Source organism: Sus scrofa, chromosome 12, assembly GCF_054392235.1.
Source record: "Sus scrofa isolate SSC_HxYL_T2T_F1_AM1 chromosome 12, Sscrofa_HxYL_maternal_Yorkshire_Landrace_v2.0, whole genome shotgun sequence".
Lineage (NCBI taxonomy): Eukaryota > Metazoa > Chordata > Mammalia > Artiodactyla > Suidae > Sus > Sus scrofa.
The window spans coordinates 1684720-1709134 of record NC_139394.1 but is presented as its reverse complement, the minus strand read 5'-3'; the positions used below and the strand labels follow the sequence as shown (position 1 = coordinate 1709134).

At 65.1% G+C, this 24415-nt stretch overlaps 1 protein-coding gene across 18 annotated transcripts in view; it reads left to right on the top strand.

The window, feature by feature from the left end:
• The first annotated feature begins 85 nt into the window (after positions 1-85).
• BAIAP2 (BAR/IMD domain containing adaptor protein 2) overlaps positions 86-24415 on the top strand; it is a 63446-nt gene continuing 39116 nt past the window's right edge. For 9 of the 18 annotated variants that reach the window (XR_014820545.1, XR_014820547.1, XR_014820546.1 and 6 more), the window contains exons 1-3: positions 86-245; positions 13241-13316; positions 14096-14182. Coding sequence is in view for 11 of the 18 variants with exons in the window: in XM_084983325.1 (XP_084839451.1) it covers positions 192-245; positions 13241-13316; positions 14096-14182 (217 nt within the window). In the remaining 7 variants the exon portion in view is untranslated. Of the gene's footprint in view, positions 246-8257; positions 8459-13240; positions 13317-14095; positions 14183-24415 lie in introns of those variants that run through there. The other 9 variants (XR_014820544.1, XR_014820542.1, XM_084983321.1 and 6 more) reach the window with 1 other exon arrangement.

The window sequence follows — 24415 nt, the reverse complement described above, 5'->3', positions numbered from 1 at the left end:
TGCGGCGGGGGCGGGCGCACGGGGGCGGGGCCTATAGGGGGCGGGGCCTGGACGGCTATAAAAGTAGCCGCCGGCGAGCAGCCGCGCTCTTGGTCCGGCTCCGCGCGTCTTTTACCCGCAGTCTTTGCTGCGTCCGCAGTCGCCGCCGCTCACGCTCCCGTTCCGGTCTGTGGTGCAGCCGGACCAGCACCATGTCGCTGTCTCGCTCGGAGGAGATGCACCGGCTCACGGAAAATGTCTACAAGGTGAGCCCCGCGCCCGCCCGGGGCGGACCCTGGGCCCACGGGGGTCTTCCCCGCACAGCCGCCGGGACCCGCCGCCGTTCCGGCATAGGATGGCGCGGGCGTCCTCGCCCCGAGAGCCCCGCGCGCCCCTCCGTGCGTTCTTCGCGCGCCCGGGGCCGGAGCCCTCGGACCTGAGTGGGGTGGGGGCGCAGGCGCCCGGCTGCGGCGTCCAGAGGCTCCTGGGGTCCCGGGCCGCGCGGCTGCTGGTCGCCTGGCGCGGTGGTGGCCCTGCCCGGCGCGGTTACGCAAGCCTTGGGCACTTTTTTTCTCAACAGGCTTTGCTTTTTCCCAACTCCTTTTCGGAGTCAGTGGACGTGGCCGGGTGGGAGGTCGCGCGCGGGCAGGTTGGATGGGTGGACAGATAATCCGTCATCTTATGTAACCGCGGAGGGAGAAGACTAATTGTGTAGGAGGCTGGCGCGCCTGCCTCTGCTACTGATGTGCGAGGAGTCGGCTCGCATCCCCTGGTGCGGAACGCGCGGGTGTGGGTCTGAGCTCCGCGCAGCCCGCAGGACCCCTCGCCGCCCCCGCCCGGCCGGTTTTGCGCCTTGGGGGCACGTTGGCAGGCACGCGGGCTGCCGTTTTTAGCATCCATTTTCTCGGTTTGGACCCCCGCCCCCACCCGCGCAGACCCAGGCTCTGGTGGCTCCGGGCTGTTCTGGGCGGCTTTTTCTTGCGGGAGATGCGTGCCCTGGCGGCCCACGCGGTCCCCTTACCGAGCTGTGCTCGATGCCAAAACTGTCTGGGGGTGAAGTGGCGGGCCGGGAGGCTCCGAGGTGGTGTTTACGCGGCGGCGTTGCTGGTTCATGGCGGCGGACTGGGGTTGCAGCGCGCTGGCCGAGCAACAGTTTCTAATTGTGTTAAACAACTACGGCTGTGCCGCCTTAGCCCGCGGCCTGCCAAGCCCTCTTGGCTTGCGCGGAGGGAGGCCTCTGGGGGGCCCATAGCTTTCAGCTGGAGTCCGGGGCGGCTGCAGTCAATCGCGGCTTCTAAGAAAGGTTTTAAAGTTGTTGCCGGGTCACCTGGAAGGCTCCTGAAGCCGGGTCGGGGTTGACCAAGTCAGTTCCGAAGCCGTGTTAGAGCTGCTGGTAAAGGGAGTGGAGACTGGCGAGGAAGCGGCGCCTGTAAGAGGAACAGCCTTTGGGGTTTTCATGTTTGTGTCACGTCGAGGTGGAGGCATGCGTTTTTGCTCGTGTTGCTCTGTAAGTGCTGTCAGGGGAGGGCGGTTTATTAAATTATTAGTCATTAGTTCCATTACCACTTGCTCATTTGTGCAGGGGGTGGAAGAGAAGTGCTGGTCTTGGTGTTTTTTCCCGTTTTTCCTGCTTCTGCACTGAAACCATTAAACAGGAACTTTTGTGGGGAGAATGAGGAGGGGGTGCGTGGCACGCTTTGCGGTGGGGAACCCCATGACTGGCCCTAATAAAACGCTCCTGAACGGGGCAGTCCGGCGCGCCGTTCCAGCTGAGCGGCTTCTGGATGGAGCCGGGATTTGTTTGCAGGCCTGAAGTTGAAATCTTGGCAGGGCGGTGGCAGCAACCTGATGGGATCTGCGTGCCTGGGGCCTTTCAGCCCCTCTGGAAGCAGAACAGAGGCTTCGGGCGTGCATTCAACAGGCTGGTCTGCGGTCTGTGCTGGCAGGTCAGCTGATGCCTGAGCTCCCATGGGAAGGCGTGGCACACACCGAGGACTTTCGGGTTGGACGTGTCGGGAAGTAGGTGCTGGGCGCCTGCACAGACCAGGCAGCTGGGGGTTGTGGGCGGTGCTCTTCTGCCTGATGTGGCCTGACGGAGGGCCTTCGGGCGCAGCGCTATACCTACCGTGGCTGGTCACTGGGGAGCTCAGGGTCCCCAGCAGGAAAAGAGCTGGTACTGGTTGGGGGACTTTGGCACAGCGATTGGGCAGGGACCAGCTGACAGCAGGCGCCGCAGGACACAGCTGAAGCCTCTGTGTGTAGACCCAGGCTAGTCTGGCCAGTCCTCTGTTCTGTCCAGGGGTGTTGCTGCCTCTGTGTCCAGATTGGTGACTTGTGGGAGAGTGGCTGGGATCTAGCCCTGCTCGGTGTCATTCTGAGCTGCAGCTCAGCTGTTTGCTTTGGCCCTGTGTCGCCTCAACTGCAGTCCTGAGTGGTGTTTGCCTTGGCAGAGAAGGCAGAGGCGGGGATGCTCGTCCTTGGCCTTGCTGATTAAAAACGCGAGAATAAAATGTCCAGTTTGAGTCCCTTCCCTGGAAGACTCTCCAGTGTAGGATTTAATTTCTCTTCCTGTGGCCTGGTTCCCATGGGAGCTGTGTCCTCGGGGAATTTTGTGGAAGACGAAGGGCCGAGAAATAGAATGGCTTTGAAACAGCCACTGAGAGGTCACCCTCGGACCCTGGGCAGGGGGATAGCAACCAACGCCCTCTGGGGGTGGCAGTGTGGGCAGCGTGGCCTGGAGGCCCTGAACCGTGGGCAGCCCTGGATAGTTGCTTGAGGCGAGGGACACAGTTGTGGGGGGAGGGTTCTGCTGCTCGAAATTAAACCCAAGTTGCAGCTCTCTTGGGGGTGGACGCCCAGTGTCCCCGTGTGCCGGGGAGGGGTTTTTCGCAGCTGACCTTAGCTCCCAGCTGCTGGGGAGGTGGGTGCTTTTCTCACAGTCGTGTATCCCAAGAGAAGCCCTGGCTTCAGGCCGCCCCATGACCTTGGAGGGTGGTGGCTCTGGCTCCTTTCTTAGGAACCGTGCCACAGGCCTCCATCCTGCCCCGAGGGTGCAGGAGAGGGGGGACAGCCTGAGGAGGAAGATGTCCTTAGGAAGACGGCAGGCACGGCTGCTCGGGGCGTTGTGGGCCCTGGGCCTTGGTCGGCACAGCCGGGCTCGTCACCAGAGGCCATCTGGCCGTCCTCACTCTGTGGCTGTCGGGAAGCTGGCCTGGCCATGCCGCAGCCACCCTGCGAAGGTGGCTGGTGTCAGCGGGTTTCTGCACTTGGGGTCTGTCAAGGTTGCCACGGCTGGTGTGAGGTGGTGGGCACCTGGGGAGGCCTTGCCTGCCCCCCCACCGCAGGTAGGTGTTGGGAGGAGCAGAGGGAAGCAAGAGGCCCCAAGTCCTCTGCCGCTGACCCCAGACCCCCTTCGCCCTCATCCTCTGCTGGGCAGTCCCACCAAACTCTTGGCCGCCTGAAGCCTGGCGCGTGGAGTGGACCGAGCTCCTCGGCTCCCAGCTGGGGCCGGGGAAGTGGGTGTTCTGCGGGGGCTTCCTGGGCAGGAGCTGCTTGCTGGGGGGCTCCCGGTGCTCTGCGTGTGTGTGTGTGCGCGCGTGTGCGTGCACTTATGCATGTGGGAGCATGAATGTGCACACGTGTGAGCGTGTGCAGGAGCCTGCTTGTGTGGACATGCGTGTGCGTGCTGGCGGTGCTTCATTCTGCCTGAGAGGTAATCTCGGGGTGCCCTGTTGGGGTAGCATCTGGGGATAAAGCATGGGGGCCGCTGTCTCCGCGGGGATTCGGAGTTTCCTGCCCCAGCTCGCGCTGCCTGAGGCTGTCCCTCCACCCCCGTGTGCCAGTGCTGCGTCTCCCCTGCCCTGGAGTAGCCAGGGCAGCCAGGGGAGGTTTTTGTCATGCTGATCTCTGAAGGACGGTCTCTGGTGCCCAGGTCACATCCCAGAGGTTGTGGGCTCCTCCGCCTGGGATTCCTGCTGCCGGCGGTGGCTTGGGGCCTCGGGGGTTCTGCAGAGTTCCTTGCTGGGCCGGGAGTGGTTTGCCTGCACTGCTGTCCCCGTGGGGCCAGCCTTGAGAATGTGTCCTTTGTTGGGGAGGCTGCTGGGCTCGTGGGCAGACTGTGTACTCGGGCCTCCAGGTGCTGGCATCAGGGCAAAGGGCTTGGGGGCAGCCTCCGGAGCCCGGCTCTTGTCGCCGCTTCATCTTTCACCCGAAGCTCCCAAGGGCCAGCGGGTCTGTCTCCCCTCGCACAGGTGATTCCTGCTGCTGGAGGTGGCGGGGGCTTCGGGGGAGGCCTGGCCACTGACCCCGTCCCCTCCTGAGCGTAGGCAGGTGGGCAGGGAGTCTGAGGCACGGCCAGCATTCCCCTCAGTTTACAGGTCTAGGTCCTGCTCAGGGGAGACCCACATAAGACCCGGGGTCGGGGGGGGTTCTCTCCCTGCTCAGCCTTGTGCGGCCCCCTTGGATAGGCGCTGTCAGGGCTGCTTTCCGCAGGCAGGCTCCTCTGCGCAGTGATTCTGTGGGGGTGTCCTGGACCGCTGGCACCCAGCCCCTTTCCCTGGCCCTCCGGTGCACGGGGCCAGGGCCCAGCCCACAAGGCACCCCTGGCCACTGCATCCCGGGGGTTGCCCATGAGGTCTCAGGTTGGGGAGGCTGTTTTCATTACAGTGTGGGCCTGTGCCCTCTGGACACAGGGCACAGGGATGGGGGGTGCCGTGGTGCTGCCTGCGGCTGTGGTAATTATAGGTGGTGTGGGCTGGGGGCCCCCTCTCCCCCGCAGCTCTGATTCATCCCCTGTCTGTGCGCGCTGCGCAGCTGCGAGATAACCTGCGGGGTGCCACGCGAGGAGTGCACGCGTGTCCCTACCACATACCCAGCGGCTCCCATCAGTGGGTTTGGGAGAAGGTTGAGACCCAGGCTCCTTATTGGAGAACACTCTTCTGTCCCCACCTGACGTCCTTTGTCACCAGGGGTGGTGATTTGGGTCCCACGTGGCCCCCGAGGTGGGGACCCCAGCCTGGCACTGTCGCGGGCACGAGGGTGCCTGTGCTCAGGAGTGGATGGGCCTCGCTTCTGGTTCTCGGGCTCCGGAGTGTGCACTGCCACGGCCGTCTCTGCCCTGGGTCTGGTCTCTTCGCTGTCGGCTCCACAAGCAGAGGCCCAGGACCCCCACGGTTCCGACGGCGGTGGCAGCCTCGTGTCCCCACGCAGAGTTCCTGGGCCAGGGTGTTAGCCCGAAGCCCCTGGTGCTGCCCTGTCCTGGGGGCCCAGGGGACGGCTGGTGGTGCGGGGGCAGGACGGAAGGGAGACCGCCCCGTCCCAAAGAGGTGGCTTTGGAAACTTCGTGGGCAGACGGGGACCCGCCCAGTGTGTGAGCGTCCGGTGGGCAGGCAGCGGCATCAGCAGGACGCCTTTCTGTCTGGGGGGGTGGGGGGCGTAGTCGCTGCTGGGCCCTGCGCTGCCCGGGCAGTCCTGTCTGGTCCTCCGCTTCAGGGGCACCATCTCGCTGTTTCTCCCCAGCCGTGGCCGTGCGGAGCCTTGCGCCCGTGCATGGCCAGGACCAAGGGATGGCCCGGGCTCCCTGTAGGCTCCCCTTGTGGCTCTGGTGCCTGTCTGGACCTGGCGGGCCGGTCTCGGTGTCCTGGCTGTGACGTGAGCGTCCCCAGGGCCCTTCTGCAGCCCCTGGAGCCCCGAGCGTGATCTCGCGCCCTGAGCGCAGGCGCCAGGGAGGCTGTGGACGATGAGGTGATCGGCCCCCGGTCGGAACAGAGCTGATCTTTCGCAATTGGGGTGTTTTCTAGGCACGGGAACAGTTCTCTTAGAATTATTTGAACAGGTGTTTTAAAAGTCGTGTATCAAGGGAGTTGCCTTCGTGGCTCAGTGGTTAACGAACCCGGCTAGGACTCACGAGGGTGTGGGTCCGATCCCCGGCCTCGCTCACTGGGCGGGGGATCTGCCCCTGCCGTGAGCTGTGGTGTAGGTTGCAGTTGAGGCCCGGATCGGGAGTGGCTGTGGTGTAGGCCGGCGGCTACAGCTCTGGTTCACCCCCTAGCCTGGGAACCTCCATGTGCCGTGGGTGCGGTCCTGAAAAGCGAAAAAAAAGACATTCATCTGTAGAGTTCTCCTGAAACCTTTTTGGGATCAGAGTTTGGCTCTTTGGAGCTTTGCTGCAGAGGCAGTCGTTGGGACTGGGCCGTCCCCGGCCCCACCTCTGGCTGTCCTGAGTATGGCTGTGGGTTTCCTTCCACACAGCCGGGGTCCCTGGTTTTTCTTAGTCACTCTGTGGTCTGTGGATGTGATGTGCCTGCTTGCTCCTGCCCAGCTGTGCCAGGGACAGTCACCAGGCAGGCCCGTGCCAGGTGGCAAGACACATCCTGGCTTCGGAAAGGGGCTGGGGATTTGCAGGTGTCTGTGCTCTGAAACAAACTGACGTCCTGAGGTGGAACGTTGGGTGCCGGGTCGGGGAGGGGCGTGTGCCCCCCCCCCCCAACCGGGAGCTAGAATCCCATCCGCTCCTTCCTTCCGGGGCCAGGCGTGTGCAGCGCTGACCTGCTGAGACGGAGCGGCCTTGCTGCTTCCACAGAGGTTGCTAGAAGGAGGGGGTGTGGTGAGGGCAGACCAGGGTTCCCTCTGCACCCACGGCCCCTGTGGGCCACCATCGGGCCAGTGGAGCCCCTCTGCTCTAGCTGACACCCTGGCAGCGGTGCTCTGCTGTCCACCCCTCCATTCACCCCTTCCCGCCCCCTCCCACAGAAGGCTTGTTCTTTGCAGCCCAGAGACCTTTGGCGTTCAGGCCACAGCCCGTCCTCGGGGATCCCGGACCCTGCTGGCCACAGGCCGGGGGGTGGCTGGGGTGACAGGCCACCAGGCAAGGAGGCCTGATTCTGGGGCGGGGGTCCTGAAGTCGGGGGCCAGAGCCCGGATGGTCTCAGATGCCTTCATTCCGGCTCTGCTCGGGCGAGGTGCGTGGCCACCTGGGCTTTGCAGGTGGCTAGTGGTGCGACTCGTGCGGAGCCTTCGACGACGTGCTCGGTCCAGGCCCCGCGCTGAGGGTGATGTGCGTGACTTCGCTGATCACTCAACCTGCTTCACGAGGGGCCTTGGGTGTCCCATTGTGGTGGGGGAGCTTCCGAGATAGGGAGCAGCCTGGCCGCCCCGTCATGGCTCCCGCGGAACCGGGCCCGCCTGAGCCCAGCCCATAGCTTCAAACCCGCTCTTCTGTTTGTCCATGCGGGAGTCCTGCGGGCAGCGGAGCCTTCTTAGCTTCTCTGCCCCTGTTTTGTCGTCGCTATTAGCTGGGACCGCACAGCTCCTCCTGGCCACAGGAGCACTGGGTAGGTGGTGGCCATGGGTGTTGCTATCAGGATGGAGAGTTCTTTGGGGAGCAGGCGGTGCGGGAAGCAGGAGGTGCGTGGCCAGGGCGAGGAGGCCCAGCGAGGCCCTGTTGCTGCCGTCCGATTTCCCGGGCGCCGAGTGGCCCTGCTCCCGCCAGCGTGCCAGTCTCTTGGGCCGGCTTGTGCCGCCTGATGGAGGGCCGCGGGAGGAGGCCACTGCAGAGAGTCCGTGGCCAGGTCCCTGCTTGCTCGTCGTGGTTTCTTGTCCAATGGGGAGCCCAGCCCTGTGAAAGGCGGGTCAGGACTCTCCCGGGGACGAGGACTGGTCAGCGGCCTGGGCACATTCTAGCCAGCCAGCGTCTCTAGACCATGAAGGAGCTGACGGCTGGGCCTTCACCGGCCACCCGGGGATTGGCCCAGTGACTGGGTCCGCTCGGCTGCCAGACAGCGCCCCAGGCCAGGGGCTTGAAAAACGGCCCTGCTGGGGGGCGGGCTCGGCGTCTGGGGTGGTTCCTGGAGGGTTCCCCTGGCGTGTCCTCACGGGGTTGTCCCAGTCTCAGAAGGACAGCGTCCCGTGGGCTTAGGTCCCGCCCGTGTGACGTCCCCCTTGCTTGTCACTGTGAAGGCCTCTCCCCGTAGCCACCTCTGTGGCGCCGCGGTTCCCTTTGGCACGGGAAGGTTTGGGGGCGAACTCAGGCCCCACCCCAAGGTGCGGTGGCCCAGAACGTGGGGGGTGGGGTTCCTGGGCGCAGCCGTCCGAGTTGCAGGAGCCCATGTGTTTCCAGGCCTGCGAGGGTTTCCTGGGAGCGCCGGGGTTCCACCGCGAGAGCTGCCCGGGGTGCCGGGCACCGGCCTGGGCTGACCCCAGACAGAAGGCAGCTGGCACGCACATGCCCTGGCAGGGCTGAGCCGTCGGGCGGGCCTGGCCGGGCCTGGCCCCTGAAGCGCCCGCTGCAGTGGGGATGGCCGGATGTGCCTCTGGAAAGGAAGGAAGTGGCCAGGCCGGTGGGGCCTGTGTCTGGCCCCTGCTGTCGCTCCTGGCGGAGCGGTTCATCCGGTTCCTGCAGGGGCGGCTCTCCCAGCAGGATAGACCTTGCCCCAGCCTGAACCCACTTGGGGCTGCCTGCCCCCAGACCCACTCGGGAGAGGTCAGTGGGGCTCGGGGCGCTAGAAGACTCGGGTCCCGGGGTAGAGCTGGGGTGGGAGGCGGGCGCCCAGTGCCCAAGGAATCGGAGGCATGGGGGGTCCTGGGAGCTTGGCTGCTCCTTCCCCACTGTGCGTGGTTTGTGTCCGAGCCTTGCGGTCCCAGGAGGCCCCCACTCATGGACCAGGGCTGGGAGCGTTGGCCAGAATTTGGACCTGCTGCTGGTGTCACCCAGCCTGTGGCTCAGAGCCCGCAGGGGTGATGGCAAGGGGCACCCCCCCCCCCGAGTCCCTCCTCCTGGAGGCCACTGTGCTCGGGTGTCACTCTGGGCGCTGTGCCAAAGACATGAGTTGTCACTTTATTTGAACCTGGACGGCTTCTTGGCCCTTCCCACCAGCTGGAACCCCCACTGGCTGCCCTCCAGGTCTCCTGGCTCCCAGAAGAGCCAATAGTACCCTTGCTGCCCACCCCACTCGGGGGCAGGGGCTCCTGGAGCAGCATGGGTGCCTTGGCTCCTGGTATTTGGTTTTGCTGTGCGTGCCCTCAGGCCAGCCTGGCCTCCCCAGGACCTGCCAGGGTCCTGACCCTCTGTCCCCTGAAGGCTGTGGGGCTGAGAAGGGCACGCCTGGGGGCGGGGGCCCCCTGGGGGACATGGGGAGGGGAGCTGACTGCCGTGCTGAGCTCTGCCTTTCCTGCAGCCCCTGCCGGCCTTCATTCTCCCAGTCTCACCTCTCAGGCCATTTCGTTCCGGAAGCTCTTGCGGCCACTTTCTCAAGTGTGAGCCCACTGTCGTCTCTGTGGCTCCAACCGGGAGAGCTCCATCCAGCTCAGGATCATCCGTCCCGGAAGCCCCCCCAGCCTGGACTCCCGGAGTTGGTTTTCTTCCTTTGAGAGTGGTCCCGGGACGGACGTCCCAGTCATTTTAGGGGGCAGAGGCGGGAGTCGTGTAAAGCTGCTCTGAGAAGCCGGACTTCCTGGCTCGGGAGTGTGGTCCCTCCTACCCTCCCTCTGCCCTGTCCCTCTTGTGGTGGGAGCGGGGCCCTCTGCCCGGGGCCGTGAGTAGGCTGTGCTCCTTGGAGGACCTGCCACCTTCCCCTGGCGGTGCCTGGACGTGGCGCCACGTTGGATGTGGGCTGCTGGCCCTGGAGCTGGTGCCTGCTCACCCTGTGCAGAGGTGGGCGTGTGGGCAGTTGGATGGGGGCCCTGGGGAGGCGGGAGGCTGTGTGTCTGGGGAGAGCGGATGAGGCAGGCGCCGGGCCATCCCTCCAATGGGTGGCTACCCTGACCTTGGCACTCACTGTTGCTCTGATGGAGTGTGGCCCCTGAGTTGCCCTGTGGCACTGGGACCTGTCCTGCCGGCCTTGACAGCCCATCCAGACAGAGGGACAAGCTGTGCTCTGCATTCGGAGCCGAGACTGGCTCCACCTGGACCCAGAGGGCAGCTCTCAGCTTCCCAGAGCCTCTCTTTGTCCATCTGTAAAGTGGACAGTGACGCGCACTCTCTGTCTGGTGGGGAGTTGGGGTGGTGTGGGGTGGGGGTGCAAGCACCCCTCCCAGGATGGCAGGTAGAGCCCGTGTGGGTGTCTTCCGAGTTTGTTCTTCTGGGGTTGAGTGTGTACAGAGGATGCAGGCTGGCCTGGCTATGCGTGCACGAGCACACACACACACACACACACACACACACACACACACACACGTGTGCACAGACACCCCACCCCGCCTTCGCTGGCGTGCATGAGGGTGTTGGAGGGGCAGGAGAAGGCACGTCACTTCCCTGTGCCAGCTCTGTTTGTGGCACCCTTGCCAGGAAAGTGCCGGAGGGGGGCTGTCGCCAGGAGCCAGGGCCCAGGGAGCGGCAGGGGTCCCAGGCGGGGCACAGCCAAGGCAGCCCCTTGGCAGAGCTTCTCCCAGAAACGTGTTGGTCTCTCGCCTCGTGACCCAAGTGGAAGATGTCCTCTGTCCTCACCAGCCAGACAGGGTCTCGCCACGCAGGCTGCCGGGGTGCCCCAAGCCCGCCGGGCAGGAAGACTGTGGAAAATGCAGGACACGGGGCCAGGGCAGAGGTTTGGCTTGAGGCCTGGATTCCTGGGACTGCAGGGGTGGCAGGGACGTCCAGCTTTGTGACATCTGGGCAAGAGGGCCACCGAGAACCGTGCCTGCCAGCATCTCTGGCAGAGACCCTTCCTGTCCCCGAGCCTCCTGGGCACGGGCGTGGGGGGAGCCCTCGCGGGCCCCTTGCTCCCCCAGCACCTCTTAAATCCTGAGCAGACCGAGGAACGAGTGAGCGCACGAGCTGGTGCTCGTGTGGGCCTTGGCCCGGGGCTCCTGCAGGGGGGCAGACACTGTCGCTGGGGGCACCAGCTGCCGCGTTCGGAGGGATTTGGGTGTCGTCTGCATAGCACAGGGGTTGACGTTTGGAAGAGGTGCTGGCTGTCGTCGGCGTCTGGTCTGTGTTCTGGCCGCAGGAAAGTGGTCTCGGGGTGCGGGGCTCCTCTGGGGCCCCTGAGTTTCAAGGCAGGTGTGAGGATGTCGCCGGGGTGCCAGTAGCACAGAGGGGTGCCAGCAGGAGGCCTCCCTCCCGGCCTTCGGCCTTCGCTGCTCGCCCTCCCATCAGGCTGGAAACGCGCTCCCTTCCCCTTGCAGAGTAAACGGGCCGCCTTCTTCTGTCCCCGCGTGTGCCGCAGGGGGACATCTGGGGGTTTGCCTCTAGGCTCCCTCCCAAGAACCCCATGGAAGTCGCCCCATCACGACTGTAACATACCGCGGGGCAGGTAGCGGCGTGCTGCCGACACGGTCGTCTTGGACATGGCTGGTCTCTGGGGGCCGTGTTCTGGGAGATCAGTGACCTACAGGTGTGTGGGGGACAGGAGCCCAGAGCTGGAGGGAAGGGCCCCCGGGACACCAGCCCCGCACCCAGCTTTTGCGCTTCTGCGCCACCTCAGGCAGGCCAGGCAGCACCTGGGTGACCGGGCCACACCCTGCGCAGGTGGCCCGCCAGCACCCCAGCACCCTGCCCCCTCACTCCCACATTCCTCGCATGTGAGCTCAGCCGCTGCACTGAGGAAGCGAAACCTGGCGTCTGTCCCCGTGTGTCCTTGGGCGGGTGTGGGCGGGCTGCCGCCGTGACCCGCCCCCCATTGGCCTGGGTGGCTGTCTGCCTGTTTCCTGCTGTCACTCAGGATGTTCGGGGCTGGAGGGAGGGAGCCGGGGAGCCTCCTCTTCTGCCGGGTGGGGGGCAGTCCTCAAGCTCGGTCCCCCAGTTCTGCTGTCACCGCCCCCTCCCCCCGCCAGGCCCTGACTCAGCCCTGTGCCCACGCTGCCGCGAGAGGCACACGGTAGACAGAAATCCTGTGCACACCGCGAGCGCACGCGCGCACACGCCTGGAGCGCCAGAGTCGGCCGAACCCGCCCTTCCTCCGTCTGCACCCGGCTTCGGTTCCCTTCCTTTGCACAGACACACGCACCCTCCGGTGGACGCCGGTCTGGGTGGCGTAGAGCCGCGCGGCTGAGAGCCCCCCTGCGCAGCCAGCCCCATGCTGGGTCTCCCCTGCGGCCCCCTCCCAACACCAGCCCCCCGCCTGCTGCCTGTAGTGACACCGGCAGCCTGATTCCTGGGCGCTGCTCGGGTTGCATCCAGAGCTGGGTTCCTGGACCGCTGACCTCTGCCCGCTCGGTCCAGCGTCGCAGTGGGGCCCTCGGCTCTGCCTTCACCTCTTCGGTTTCCCACCTTGGGCTCCTTGGGGCCTCCGGAGCAGCCAGGGGGATGTTCCTTTTGAAACCCAGTCGGGCTGCCCTCGGCGTCCTGTCCTCCTGTCCTTGGCTCCTGGCTCCTGCCCCTGATGGCGGCGGGCCCTGGCCTCGGGCCTCCGCACGCTGCTGCCTACAGCCCTCCGCTCTCGACGACAGGCCTCTCTTCCCCGTGTCCCCGTGTGCTGTCAGCTCCCCCGCCCTGAGGGAGCGGCGTCCTGCTGTCTTGTTCTCTGGGCGATGTGGGGCTGCCTTTCCTCTCAGGGCGGGACTTGGTCCCTCGGGGTCACTGCTGCGTCCCCGTGGGCCGCGGCCCTGGCGCAGCACGAGGCAGAGGAGCTCAGACACAGGTCACGGCAGCGGGCCCGGGGACGGATTTCCTTAGTGGTTCCCCGGTTCCCGCCGCCGGCCGGGGTTGGCAGCCGCCCGTCGGGCCACGTTACCCGGTCGAGCTCATATTTGGCTCTTGCGTGTGTGCCTGTTGTATGCCTTGTAATTAAAACATTGATCTGGCCTTCGCAGCGAAAATCTAATTTCTTCAGTCTAAGAACTGGTGCTGTTGGCACCGAGGCTCGAGTCCGTCGGACGAGCAGTTCCAGGCTGCTGGCTTATCCGTCGCGTGGTGTGTGCAGTCAGGCTGTGCGCGGCTCTCATCGGAGCTGCTGCTTGGTAATGGATGTGAGTGCGGATCGAGGTGGGGGGGCTCCAGGCGTGTTGAGCCTTTTGTGTGTAGCAGCGGGAGGGCCCCCTCGCCGACTCAGCCCCGCCAGCCGGTGGCGGCCGTCTGAGCGAGTGTGCCCAGCCGCCCCTGTTCTGCGCGTGCTCACTCGTTTGCTCTGCGAGGCTCCCGGGCAGCAGGTTCTGCTCTTAGCCCCATTGTGCAGATGCGAACGTTGCGGCTCAGGAAGGTTCTTCCTCGGGGACGGAGCTGGGGTTTGGACCCGGGGCCTGACCGTGGCGCCGTGGCCTGGACCCCGTGGGACGCCCGCGTGGTCTCCCCTCGCCGCCACACCTCACGCTGTGCTCTGCTCTCTCGCAGACCATCATGGAGCAGTTCAACCCCAGCCTGCGGAACTTCATTGCCATGGGGAAGAACTACGAGAAGGCGCTGGCAGGTGAGGCTGGCGGTCCTGGCCGCGGGCACTGAGGGTGTCGGGGGGGGCCCTGCTGGGGGGTCTCCAGAAGCCCAGCCTTGGCAGTGAGGGTACGGCTGCCGCAGCCCGAGGCCCGTGTCGCTGGGCGCGTCCCATCCCCTGGGCCGGGGTGGGGCTGCGCAGCTCAGCCCTGGTGGTCCCTTCCCTGAAGCATCGTCCTGGCCGCGGGCTTTCCCCGGGTGATGTAGTTTCTTTCCCAGCTGTGCATCCGTCAGGGCCCGGGCCTTGGACAGGAGGCTTAGATTTCCTTTCACCACCCTCCGCCCCCACCTGGACTCCCCAGGTTCTAGGGGCACCGAGGAGCCTGGGGTGTCTTGGCTCAACCCACAGGAGACATCACGCTGTCCCCAGGGTGCCCTTGGGCTCCCCAAGGCCAGACCCACGCCCACTGGGCTTTGCGTTCCTCTGCCTCGGGTTGGGGGCGGGGGGCCACCCGGCCCAGCGGCAGGTGCACACCAGCTGCTGGCCTCGGAGCACGTGGGTGCCTGATTGAAAACTACCTAAATAAAATTTGATAACGAGCCCAGTTTTAAGCCCCTAACTGGGTTCTGGAAAGAAACGGATGAGAAATTGTAATCCCGCCTCTGGCAGGCACTCTGGCGGCCCTGCCCGAGACACACTTGTTCCCCCCCCAGGCAGGGGAGGCGGCGCGTGTGCTGGGTGTGCGTGATGGCTGCGGGGGGCTGCGGGCCTTGCTGTCTCCTGGTGGGAGGTGTAACCCCCTTGCTCTCCTGCCCCAGGTGTGACGTATGCGGCCAAAGGCTATTTCGACGCCCTCGTGAAGATGGGCGAGCTGGCGAGCGAGAGCCAGGGCTCCAAAGAACTGGGTAAGGCCCCAGCGCAGCAGAGGGCCCCAAGGTCCTGGGGGTGTCACTGTCCCCAGGCAGATCTGGGACCCCCGTCCTGCGTCTCGTCCTTCTTTGGGGTCCAGTTTTCTCCGTCCAGGAAGGAGAGACTCCCCCAGATGAGTTGCCCTCAGGGCCGGGGGGGCTGTGGGGTGCACGGGTGCTGAAGCGGGGTGCGCCGCGTCCCCGGAGGAGTGCCGTCAGGGGTGAGGAGACCGGCGGGCCCACGATCACAGGCGTTGGTGGCAAAGCTTGAACGGCCGGGACGGGGGCGTGTCCCTGCTGTGGGCACCCGTGGGACAGGATGGGAACCCAGAGCTCGTGCGACCCGGTGCTGAGAGTGCGCTGGGGGCACACTTATCGCACGAGAGGGGGAGCCCCCAGGAGGGAGCGGGGGAGCTCCTGGGATGGGTGACCTGATGCGTTTTCTGTGTCTCGAGCGTCTCCAGTAGGAGCTCCCGTTATTTGTATAGTCGGCGCTCTCGGTGCGAAGGTGGGGAGGGCGGCCCAGGTTGTCGGCAGGTTTGGGGGCCTTCAGTTTCTCTGCCAGTTCTGGCTCCCAGAGGGCCCGTCTCAGTCGCTGCCTGTCCATCACGGGGCTTGTTTGGGGACACAGGGGCCCAGCTGGCCCTGCTGCCCTGGTCCCGGTCCCTGCCAGGGGTGTGCTGTGTTGGGACTGCTGCCCTGGCAGAGCAGTGGGGATGTTGCCGTGAGACCCATGTTAAAACGCGGCTGCCGTGCTGCCAGGTTCTGGAAGCTTCCTGGGCTGGGAGGGGAGCAGGGGCCAGCCTCCTCCCACAGCCTGCGTTCCACCCGCCTGGACCAGGCCTTTCCTCTGTGGCTCTGGAAGGAGCCCTCTGTCCTCTTGGACGCCGAGCTGACTGGTTCTGGGCAGCCTGTGAGGACGGGGAGGCTGGGTGCCCAGTGGTCAGGCCTGCAGGCTCAACCTGGCTGGAGACGTGTGGGCGGATGGAGCCTGGACTCTGTGATCAGCAGTGGCCGTGGCCCCGATGGCTCTGAGCTCAGAGGCCGTGCGTGTGGTCCTGGTCAGGGACAGTGGCCATTGTGTGACCCTGCGTATCTGCCCACAGCCCCTGTCTGGGAAAGGGGCACTTTCTTACTGTGGCGGCCGTGGGGGGATGTGTGCCTTCTCCCTGGGGTCACGCACACGTGTGGAAGGGGAGAGTCTGCCCACGGGAGATGGGGTCCCGTGCGGCCCCTCGTGCGTGTGCAACTCCGCGGTGGGATTCCAGAACTTCCCGGAGGTCGTGGCTCCTAGAAAGGCCATGGGTGCACAGGGCGCCGTGGGAGAGACACCTGCCCCTGCTGGGCGCTGTCAGGGCATGGCCTGAATCCGGGAGCCCCTGGCTTACTGGCGCGTCTTGAGGTCTCTCCAGGAGCTCCTGCCCACGGGCTCCGTCCCCCACTGGGAGCTCCTGCCCCGCGGGGTCTGTCCCCACTAGGGGCTCCTGCCGCGCGGGCCTGCGGAGGGAGCCCCTGTCTCCTGCGCTCACAGCGGGTCTGACCGTGGACCTGGCTTCTGCAGCCCAGCCCGCCTGCCCGTTTCTGAGGCCCCCAGCCGGGCCTTCTACAGTTCGGTCACCCTGACACTGCCCACCAGGGTCAGTGCGGCCCATGAGGTCCCCGGTTCCCCTCACTCTGTCCTCCTTGGCTGCAACTGGGTCTTCCACCGCTCGGACCAGCGATGTGCTGCAGCGGCCGTCGGAACTCAGGACGCTGCCTCCGGTTCCCCGGTTTACCCGGGTGTAGGGAAGGACGCTGGGGGCCTGCCGGAGGAAGGGGTGTGCGCACGGGCGACGTCTGGGCGCGTGCGGGTGCCGGAGCTTCCATCCACCGGCCAGAAGCTCCCCCAACCCCGTGGTTCAGGGATTCCCGGGATTGACCAGCTCTTAACTCCCCCCAGCCCCCTCCCCTCCCTGGAGGATGGGGTGGGCCAAGGCCTTCACCTCTGACCCCACCTGTCTGTCTGGTGACCAGCCCCCCCAGAACAAAGGCTGCTTCCGTCACCGGGCGATAACGAGGGGCTTAGGAGCTCTGGCCAGGACCTGGGGACACAGTCCGGTGTGCCTTTGTCACGTCGTCATCACAGGAGCCCCGCTCTGGAGTCGAGCTGTCTCTCTTGGTGACAGCTTTATTGAGACGCACAGGTCACCACTGAGAGTGCATAGTTCAGGGCTCCTCGTGCCTCCAGAGTCGTGCAGTCGTCCCCCCTGCCTGCTTCCCAGCGCCTGAGAGGAGACCCTGTGCCCCTCCCAGCGCCGGGAGGCCCCTGTCTGTTCTCTGTGTCCGAGTTGGGTTCAGAGGCTGGTTCGTGTCTGGCTTCAGTTGGCGTCGAGTGTCGGAGGTGCATCCAGGGGTGGCGGGTAGCGTGCGTCGGCTCCGTCCTCTTGGTGGCTGCGCGCTGTTCCGTGGTGCGGATTCGGCCCCCAGCTGATGAGCGTGCGGGTTGCGGCCCCACTTCGACTGGTTTCTGTGGTTTGCCTTGGAGGGGAACCAGGGGGGACTGCCAGGGCACACGGCCTGAGTCACATTTGTATCGAAGCAGCAGAGGCCTGATTTAAAAGTAAGTCCCCCTGCTGCCACCCCCTTGCCCACCCCCGTGCCCAAGGCCACTTGTCAGCCCTGCAGTGTCTGCCTGTGTTTGCTTCCATACGTTTAAGCAGGTGGGTTTGTGCTGTTTCTTCTTCTTCGTCTTTTTTTAAGTGGCTGTGCCTGTGGCTCGTGGAAGTTCCAGGGCCAGGGATTGAATCTGAGCTGCGGCTGCAGCAACGCCAGATCCTTTAACTCACTGTGCGGGGCCGGGGGTTGAATCCACGCCTGCCCAGCAACCCGAGCTCCAGGGGTTGGATTCTTAACTCACTGTGCCACAGCGGAAACTCCTGTTTCTTCTTTTTGAAGTTATTTAATGCATCTTATTCTCAAAGATCTGGATTTAGCATTTTTATTATGGCCCCTTGTCACACCTAGTAGGATGGTGACAACTTCTGCTTAAGTCGGCGTCGGGGATGTGCGCGTGCGGTGCTGGCGGGAGTCCTCAGCCCTGGGAGCCGTCTGGCCGAAGTGCGGCGGCCTGCACATCTGGCGGGGAAGCGTGACGGGGTGGCTGAGGGCACACCTGCCCAGGTAGCACGCAGCCCCGGGGCCCCTGCCTCTCTCTCCCTCTGGGCCCCCACGTCAGGCAGCCCCTGCCACAGCCTCCGCCTCGAGGGAGGCCCCGTGCCTTCGCCGGAGCTGGCGTAGCACCCTGGGCCGCGCCCTCTCCGCTCCGGTCCCTCTCATCTGGCGGTTGTGCTGAAAGTCATCCCCGCAGCTCCAGCCGCCTGCTTTCGTGCTGAGCGGGTTCTGCTGTGTGGACACGGCCCCGTCTGGACCCTCTTCCGTGGAGGGACTCCGGTTCCTTCCCGTTTGGGGCCTGTCCAGATCCGGGTTTCCCTGAGAGACGAGCGGCGTCGAGCGTTCTTGGTGTGCTGGTTGCTGTTTGTCTTCTTCTGGCGAAGCGTCTCTTCGGTCTTCGCTGCCTTCGCGGTTTCTCCGTAACGCCCGGGCCGCGAGAGGCCTCTGCACCCTCGGTAGACGTGCTCGGTCAGGTACATACGTTGCCCAGGTTTCTCCTGGTCTGGTTTGCCTCATGTTTTTTAAGTTTTTAAAACAAACATTTAATTTAATTTTATTTATTTTGGCCACACTCTTGGCACACGGAGGTTCTCGGGCCGGGGGTCAAACCCGCACCACCGCGGAGACTGCTGGGTCTTTAACCCACTGCACGGCAGTGGGAACGCCTGTTGAACTTGTTTTTTTGCTGCCTCTCAGCACATGGAGCTCCTGGGCCGGGGATCTGATCTGAAGCTACAGCCACCTACACTGCGGCTGCGGCTGCGGCTTCGCCGGGTCCTTAACCCGCTGTGCCAGTGATCAGCGCTGATCAGAGGCGGTGCCACACTGGTGCCTCCTGTTCAATTATAGTGAAATCAAGTTGATTGACTTTTTTTCTTGAACTGTAGTCCATGGGGTTTTGTGACTGTCCTGACAACTTTGTGTTCCCGAGTCGGTGACGGCCTCACCGCATCACGTGCCTGGTGTCGGTGTGTGTCATCAACTCAGCCCCAAACCTGAGCCTCGTCCAGGACCCCTCCCTGCCCACAGCCGGCCCCTTAATCTGGCGGCTTCTCCCGCTCTTGGAACTCTTGGAACTCGCTCCCTGCAGCCCCGCCCTGCCCGACCCCCGACCCCTGACCCCACCCCGGGCCGTGCACAGGACCCCTGTTCTCTGGCCTGGGGCCGTGTTTTCAGGGTCCAGGGTCCCATTTCACCCCCTTAGTTGGGGGGGCGTCTTTCCTTGTGGCGGTTCCTCAGCAGATCTCTGAGCCTGCGTCTGTCTGTCTGTCTGTCTGTCCGTCCGTGTGTGTCTCCTCCGTGGACTGGCGGCTTAGGCGGAGAGCCATCTTCCCTCGGGGCTGTAGGCATCACCCTTGTTCTCTGACCCCTGGCCTTGCCTCTTCAGTGCTGTTTGGGCTGATTTTTAAAAAATTTTATGGCCACACATGCAGCACATGGAAGGTTCCAGGCCAGAGATTGAATCTGAGCTACAGCTGCAACAACTCCAGATGCTTTAAATCTCTGCGCAGGGCTGGGGATCGAACCCATGCCTCCGCAGTGACTGGAGCCGCTGCAGTCGGATTCTTAACCCATTGCACCTTAGGAATGTCTGCTGATGGGGTTTTTTCTTAAATGGGTTTTTTTTCCCCCCTCCTCCTCCTCCTGGAAGCTTTCGAGAGCTTTGTCCTTGAGTGGATGTTGTGAAAGAAATTTCCAGACGTGGCTCCTGGGGGTGTGTGGGGGAGGGTCCGAGGAGGCCTGGAGAACAGAGCATCCTGGGTGAGCGTGGGGGGGCCTCCAGGGCCACTGAAGGGGTTAAATGTGACCCAATCCCGATGAGGACTGTGAGGGCACCGGGAGGGGCAGAGGGCAAGGGCCAGGGCCATCCAGAGTGCAAGGTGGACAGAAAGGGGCGGGGGCAGGGCAGGAGTGGGGTTCCAGCGGGGAGGGGGTGGGGGAGGAGGTCGGAGTGGGGTTCCAGCGGGGGAGGCCGCAGGGGAGCTGCCTGCTTGTTGAACCTGCACGGCGTTGCCTGTGTCCCCGGGGCTGGGTGCTGCCCTTCTCTGCTGTTGAACTTCGCCCACACGTGAGGAGCACGGGGCATCTCTGTCTGGTTCTCTCGTCCAGCTCTTCGGTTGTTCCCGGGGGCGGGGGTGCGTCCGCGGGGCCTTCCACGGGATGGGCCTCCACTCGGTTCTGGGGCGTTTCCGAGGCTGCTGCCCAGGGGCAGGAGTGGGCGAGTGGGCCCTGGCCCGGCTCCGAGGACTGAGTGAGGCTGAGCACGCCCCCCCCCCCTTCCTCTGCGCCCACTCTTGCTCTGTGCCGGGCCGCGTGATCCCCCAGGTGCCCAGGCAGCTGCTCTGGCCCACTTGGCTCTTGGAGGGAGGGAAACCAGAACCAGGACCGCATCTCAGACCCCTGCCGGCCGATTCCGCTTTGTCATCTCCTGGGGTGTCCTGGGTGCCCGCGCCCGAGGGGCGATGCGGTCTGGGGCTCGCTCCCCTCAGTCCGCCTGCCGGGACCTGCTCAGCAAGCCGGGGTCTTCCTTCTGGGTCCTTCTGGGGGGCTGCTCCTGCTCCCAGCTATGAGGCTCTGGGAGAAATGGCAGAAATTGCAGGTTTGGAGCCTTGCTCTTGGCTGGTGAGTAGAGGGTTTGGGGTTTGGTGTTTGGTGGTGCATTTTGGCCACTGTCCTCATGAAACGGTGTCACCGGGTCCCTTTCTAAGGAAACATTTTCTTCTGGGTCCCTCAGTTCCTTGGTCCCTGTAACTCTGCCTGTGGCCCCGGACACCCCCTGATCTTCTCTCCGGGGGCCAGTGGGACCCTGGGCGGGGGGGAGCCTGTGCTGATTCTGGCCACTTCTGGGTCTCGTTCACAGACAGGCCGTCGGGTCTGGTCTGCGGCCTGTGATTCTAGGTGTGCTGTGTTTGGAGGACAACGTTCCTTGGCCCCGGCTGCAGGGTTTCCACCCGTGTTCGGGTCCTCAGCAGCCTCACCTCCTTATCACTAAGCGAGCGTGAAGGCCGTCCGTCTCTCTGGGTGGGTCTTGCTTTAGTGTTTCTGGCTGTGCGGCTGAGCAGGTAGACTGCAAGCTACGTGCGGTCGTGTTTTCCTGATGAGCTGAGCTCCAGGAGGGGCCCTTCTCTGTCCCCAGGGATCCTGTGTTCAGTCTGTTGTGTTTCATGGAGTTTGGCTTTCTCTGCCCTTCCTGTCTGCAGCCCTGCCGAGTGTTTCGTGACTGACCGGTTTCTCCAGGGCAGAGAGTGCCCCCAGGGTGGGAGGGAAGAGGTGAGAGGTCCCTGCCGTCCTGGGGCAGACGCAGAGCCGCCCAGGGTGGGCGCCTCCCTGCGGGAGGTGGCCCGCAGGGAGCTCAGCTCACACGGGCGGAGTCCTGGGCCCAGGGCCGGGCTCCAGACCAGCCCTCATCCCCAGGCCCTGCACAGAGGGGCTTCCTGCCTGGGCGGGCCCTGTGACTCGGGGTCAGGGTTGTGGGACAGGCAGTGGCAGAGCTGCTGGCCGCTTCCTGTGTGATCCCTGCCTCATTAGGGCTCTTCCTGCCCTTTCTCCCCCACAGAGGGCGGGTGGCTCCTGCTCTGCTCCCTGGGCCGCGGCCTAGAGGACAAGACAGGATTCGGGCCCCCGCCCTCGCCTGATTGACTTGTCTGATCGCCGGCGGGGGTGGGTGGGTGGGGGTGTGTGTGTGTGTCCCGTCTCCCTGCCCCCCACATCCGACCTGGAGTGGGGGTCTTGGCAGCCCCCGCCCCCCACGTCGGCCGCACGCTCAGAGCTGGGCCCTAGGTCCCAGAACAGAGGCGTGCGCACCGTCTCCCGTCGGGAGCGCTGCAGCCGTTGCCCCTTTGTCCCCTCCCTGTGGAGAGCAGCGGCTGCTCTGCCTTTGGTCCTGCGGCGGGGAGGCGGCGGCTCCAGACCTCACAGAGGAGACGGGCTCTGATCCTCACTCGGCGTGGCCGCAGGTTGCTTTTGATGGGCGGGCTGCGTGGTCGGGGTGCGGGGCCGCCTGCCTTCCCCATCTCCTCGCCGCCCTCTCGTCCTGCCAGCAGCCACCCACACTTGTGGGCAACTTGTCTCCCGCCGGCCACCCTCCTGGCTCTGTTGGGCACGCTGGCGCCACCCTAGCAGATGGTCCCAGAGGGCGTCCTGTCTCTCTGATCTGCGTCCTTGGGGCGGCTGCTGGCTTCGCTCAGGGCCCTCTGTGCGTGCAGACCGATGCCTTCCTGCAGTTAGAGGGTCGAGGTCATGTGCTCCAAGGCCGTGGGCCGGTCCGGGGAGGGGAGGGGGCTTTGCTTCTCGGGCTCCCCCACTTCCTGGCTCAGCCGGAGGCCGAGCGGCGAGTGCCACGCGAGCAGGCAGGGGGCCCCTTTGCTGCCGGCTGGGGCCCATGTGCCCACCGAACGCCGCCCGAGATGCTGCGTGACGGGCACACGGCGGCGCGTGTTTATGCCATGCTCCAGCGCTGGCGCCAGGTCAGGCGCCCTCGTCCTGAGGTGGGGGCACAGTCCAGTCCTGGACACGGTCAGCTGTGCCATGTCATCCCCATCCCCCTCCCATTTCTCCCGCCGCCTTAGGCTTTAAGCCCGCGTCAGGGCAGGGCAGAAGGAGCAGGTGGAGGCTGCTGGTGCCCCGTCACTGCTCCCCGGCTGTCCCCGAGGGCCCCTCCCCTCTACCCCCCCCAGCCTCCGAGTGCTCAGTGGGCCTGCCCGGCCTTGGCTGTGGGGTGGCATGCATGCTGTCTGGCCAGTGGACAGGCTGGCTGTGGGGTGGCATGCATGCCGTCTGGCCAGTGGACAGGCTGGCTGCTGGGTCCTCCGTTGCGCCGTCACAGCCCCTGGAGAATGGGTCTGGCGCAGGGTCAGCCTGTGTTGTCCTGCTTGCGGATTTTCCCCCAGTGTTGGCTCCTGCGGGGGCCACCCCACACACGGCTCTGGTCTTTGTGCGAGGAGGCCGCGGTCCCGCCCCTCCTCTGAGGGCCGTGCTGCCGTCCGCGGCAGCCCCTGGGGAGCGGCCACCTGAGCCCGTCCTGCGGCTGCAGCCCAGTGCACAGGTACACGGTGCAGACGTGGGCAGGCGACTCAGGCAGTCTGTGCCGGAATCGCTCATGCGTGGTCCTGCCTGCTGCCCTTTGGCTGCGCAGGGGGCTAAGGGCACGTATGCTGTGGGGGCGCCCTAGACCTCCGGACGGCGGCGCTGTCTGACGTGAGGCCGACGTGGCAGGGGTACAAGCCTGCCCTGAGCCCTCTGCTTCCTCCCTGAGTGGCTGCATTTCTCCCTGGGCTTGTCCCCCGGGGCCTCTGGCCAGAGCCTCGCCCTGGCCGTTTTGTCCACTGGCTGCTTTGTTCGGCCCTTGCTGTCCCCTGAGGCCTCTGTTGTGCTCCCCACCTTTGAAGAGCCTGCTTGTTTGTGATCCGGGCGTGTGTGTGCTTGCAGGCGCCCTGGGCCTGTGCTTGGCCACCACCTGCCTGCACCCGCATGCATACCTGCCTGGGCCCTTGGGAGGCAGGAGGCCTGTGCTGGGCGCTGGCTCAGGCGGAGGTGGCCTCCCTGCACCTGAAACTGGCCCGGGCTTGGCTGCTGAGTCACCGGATTTAGGTGTGGCCTGGACACTCTTCTGCCGTTTGGCCGCCATCTGTGCCCGGCTGCCCAGTGGAGAGCAGAGGTGGGCAGTCCCACGGTGCCCATTTGGCTGCTGCAGGCTTTCCCACGTCGGCTTGTGCTCATAGGCACAGGGTGGCATGTCCCCGTGTGCAGCTCACTGAAGTGCAGGCCGTGTGCCCTCAGAGCCTTGGAGACCATTGGGTGGTTCTGAGATGGCACCACGGGCTGCCCCCCAGATTGGGGGCTGCCCATCTGGTTGGGGCTGCCCGCTTGGCTGGCTCCTGTGCTGTCTGTGAGGCCAGGAGGTTGTGGGCTGCATCACGGCCCTTCCTGCGGCAGGCAGAGCTGTCCCCATCTGGCCGGTGAGCCCGAGTGTGACAACAGCCGTCCCTGAAGGGGGGGGACCGTCTGTCTCACGCGCCGCCTGCTGTCAGACCCTGCGAGCAGGACCGGCCTTTCACTGCTAAGCCCGCCTGACAGACAGCGCTTGGCAGCCCTGATTAGACCCACACAGCGGGGGCCGCGTCGACGTCATGCCTCCCAGGGTCCTGACTCTGCCTCCACGTCGCCGACACCGCGGTTCCGTGATGACCACCGGCTTCCACGGCAGCCGGCCCCCCAGGCTGGCCCGGCGCAGGCTCCTTGTCTGCCTCCTGGCTTCCCCTCCCTCCCCAGCTGGTGACCCAGGCCCCCAGTGACAGCACACGGAGCGCAGGCAGGGCCGGGGTCCCGGGGACAGGGCCCACACTCTGCCGGCCCCTTCAGGCCACGTCCACCTTGACAGCGGACGGGTTTTGCAGTCTCTGCTCTCGTGTCCTGCTTTATGTGGACACCAGCAGGCCAAAGCCTTGGGGCTGCGCACAGGAGGGCAGGTGTGGGGGTCCCTTCGCAAGCCCCCTGGACTCGCAGGCCTATGTGAAGGGCTGGGGGCTCCGCCGTGTCCACTTCGGCCGCCCTGATGAGAGCTTTACGGGGCTGGCTCGAGCCTCTGTCGGGAGGGATTAAGAAGCACGTTAATTGGATCCGCCCGCTCTGGGGGCTCTGGCAATGGCAGGAGAGACGCCCAGTGTGTCTTCATGCTTCCTCAGCTTCTGAGGGCCACTCGGGGTGGGAACATCCCTGGGGAACGGTGGTGCGTGGCTGGCTCTCACCCGAGGATGGGCAGTGACCCCGAGAGGAGGGGAGGGGCCCGGGTTGTGGTCCCTGAGGCCTGGCTCCTGGCAGCACCTGGCCCAGGAGCGTTCCCGCAGAGAGGGTGTGTGTGGCCTGTCCCAGCACTGCAGCGGGAGGCTCACTGAGGTCTTTTTTTTTTTTTTTGCTTTTTAGGGTCACACCCGCAGCACATGGAAGTTCCCAGGCTAGGGTAGGGGTTGAATTTGGAGTTATAGCTGCCGGCCTGCACCACAGGCACAGCCACACGGGATCTGAGCCGTGTGTGTCACCTACACCACAGCTCACAGCAGTGCTGGATCCTTAACTCACTGA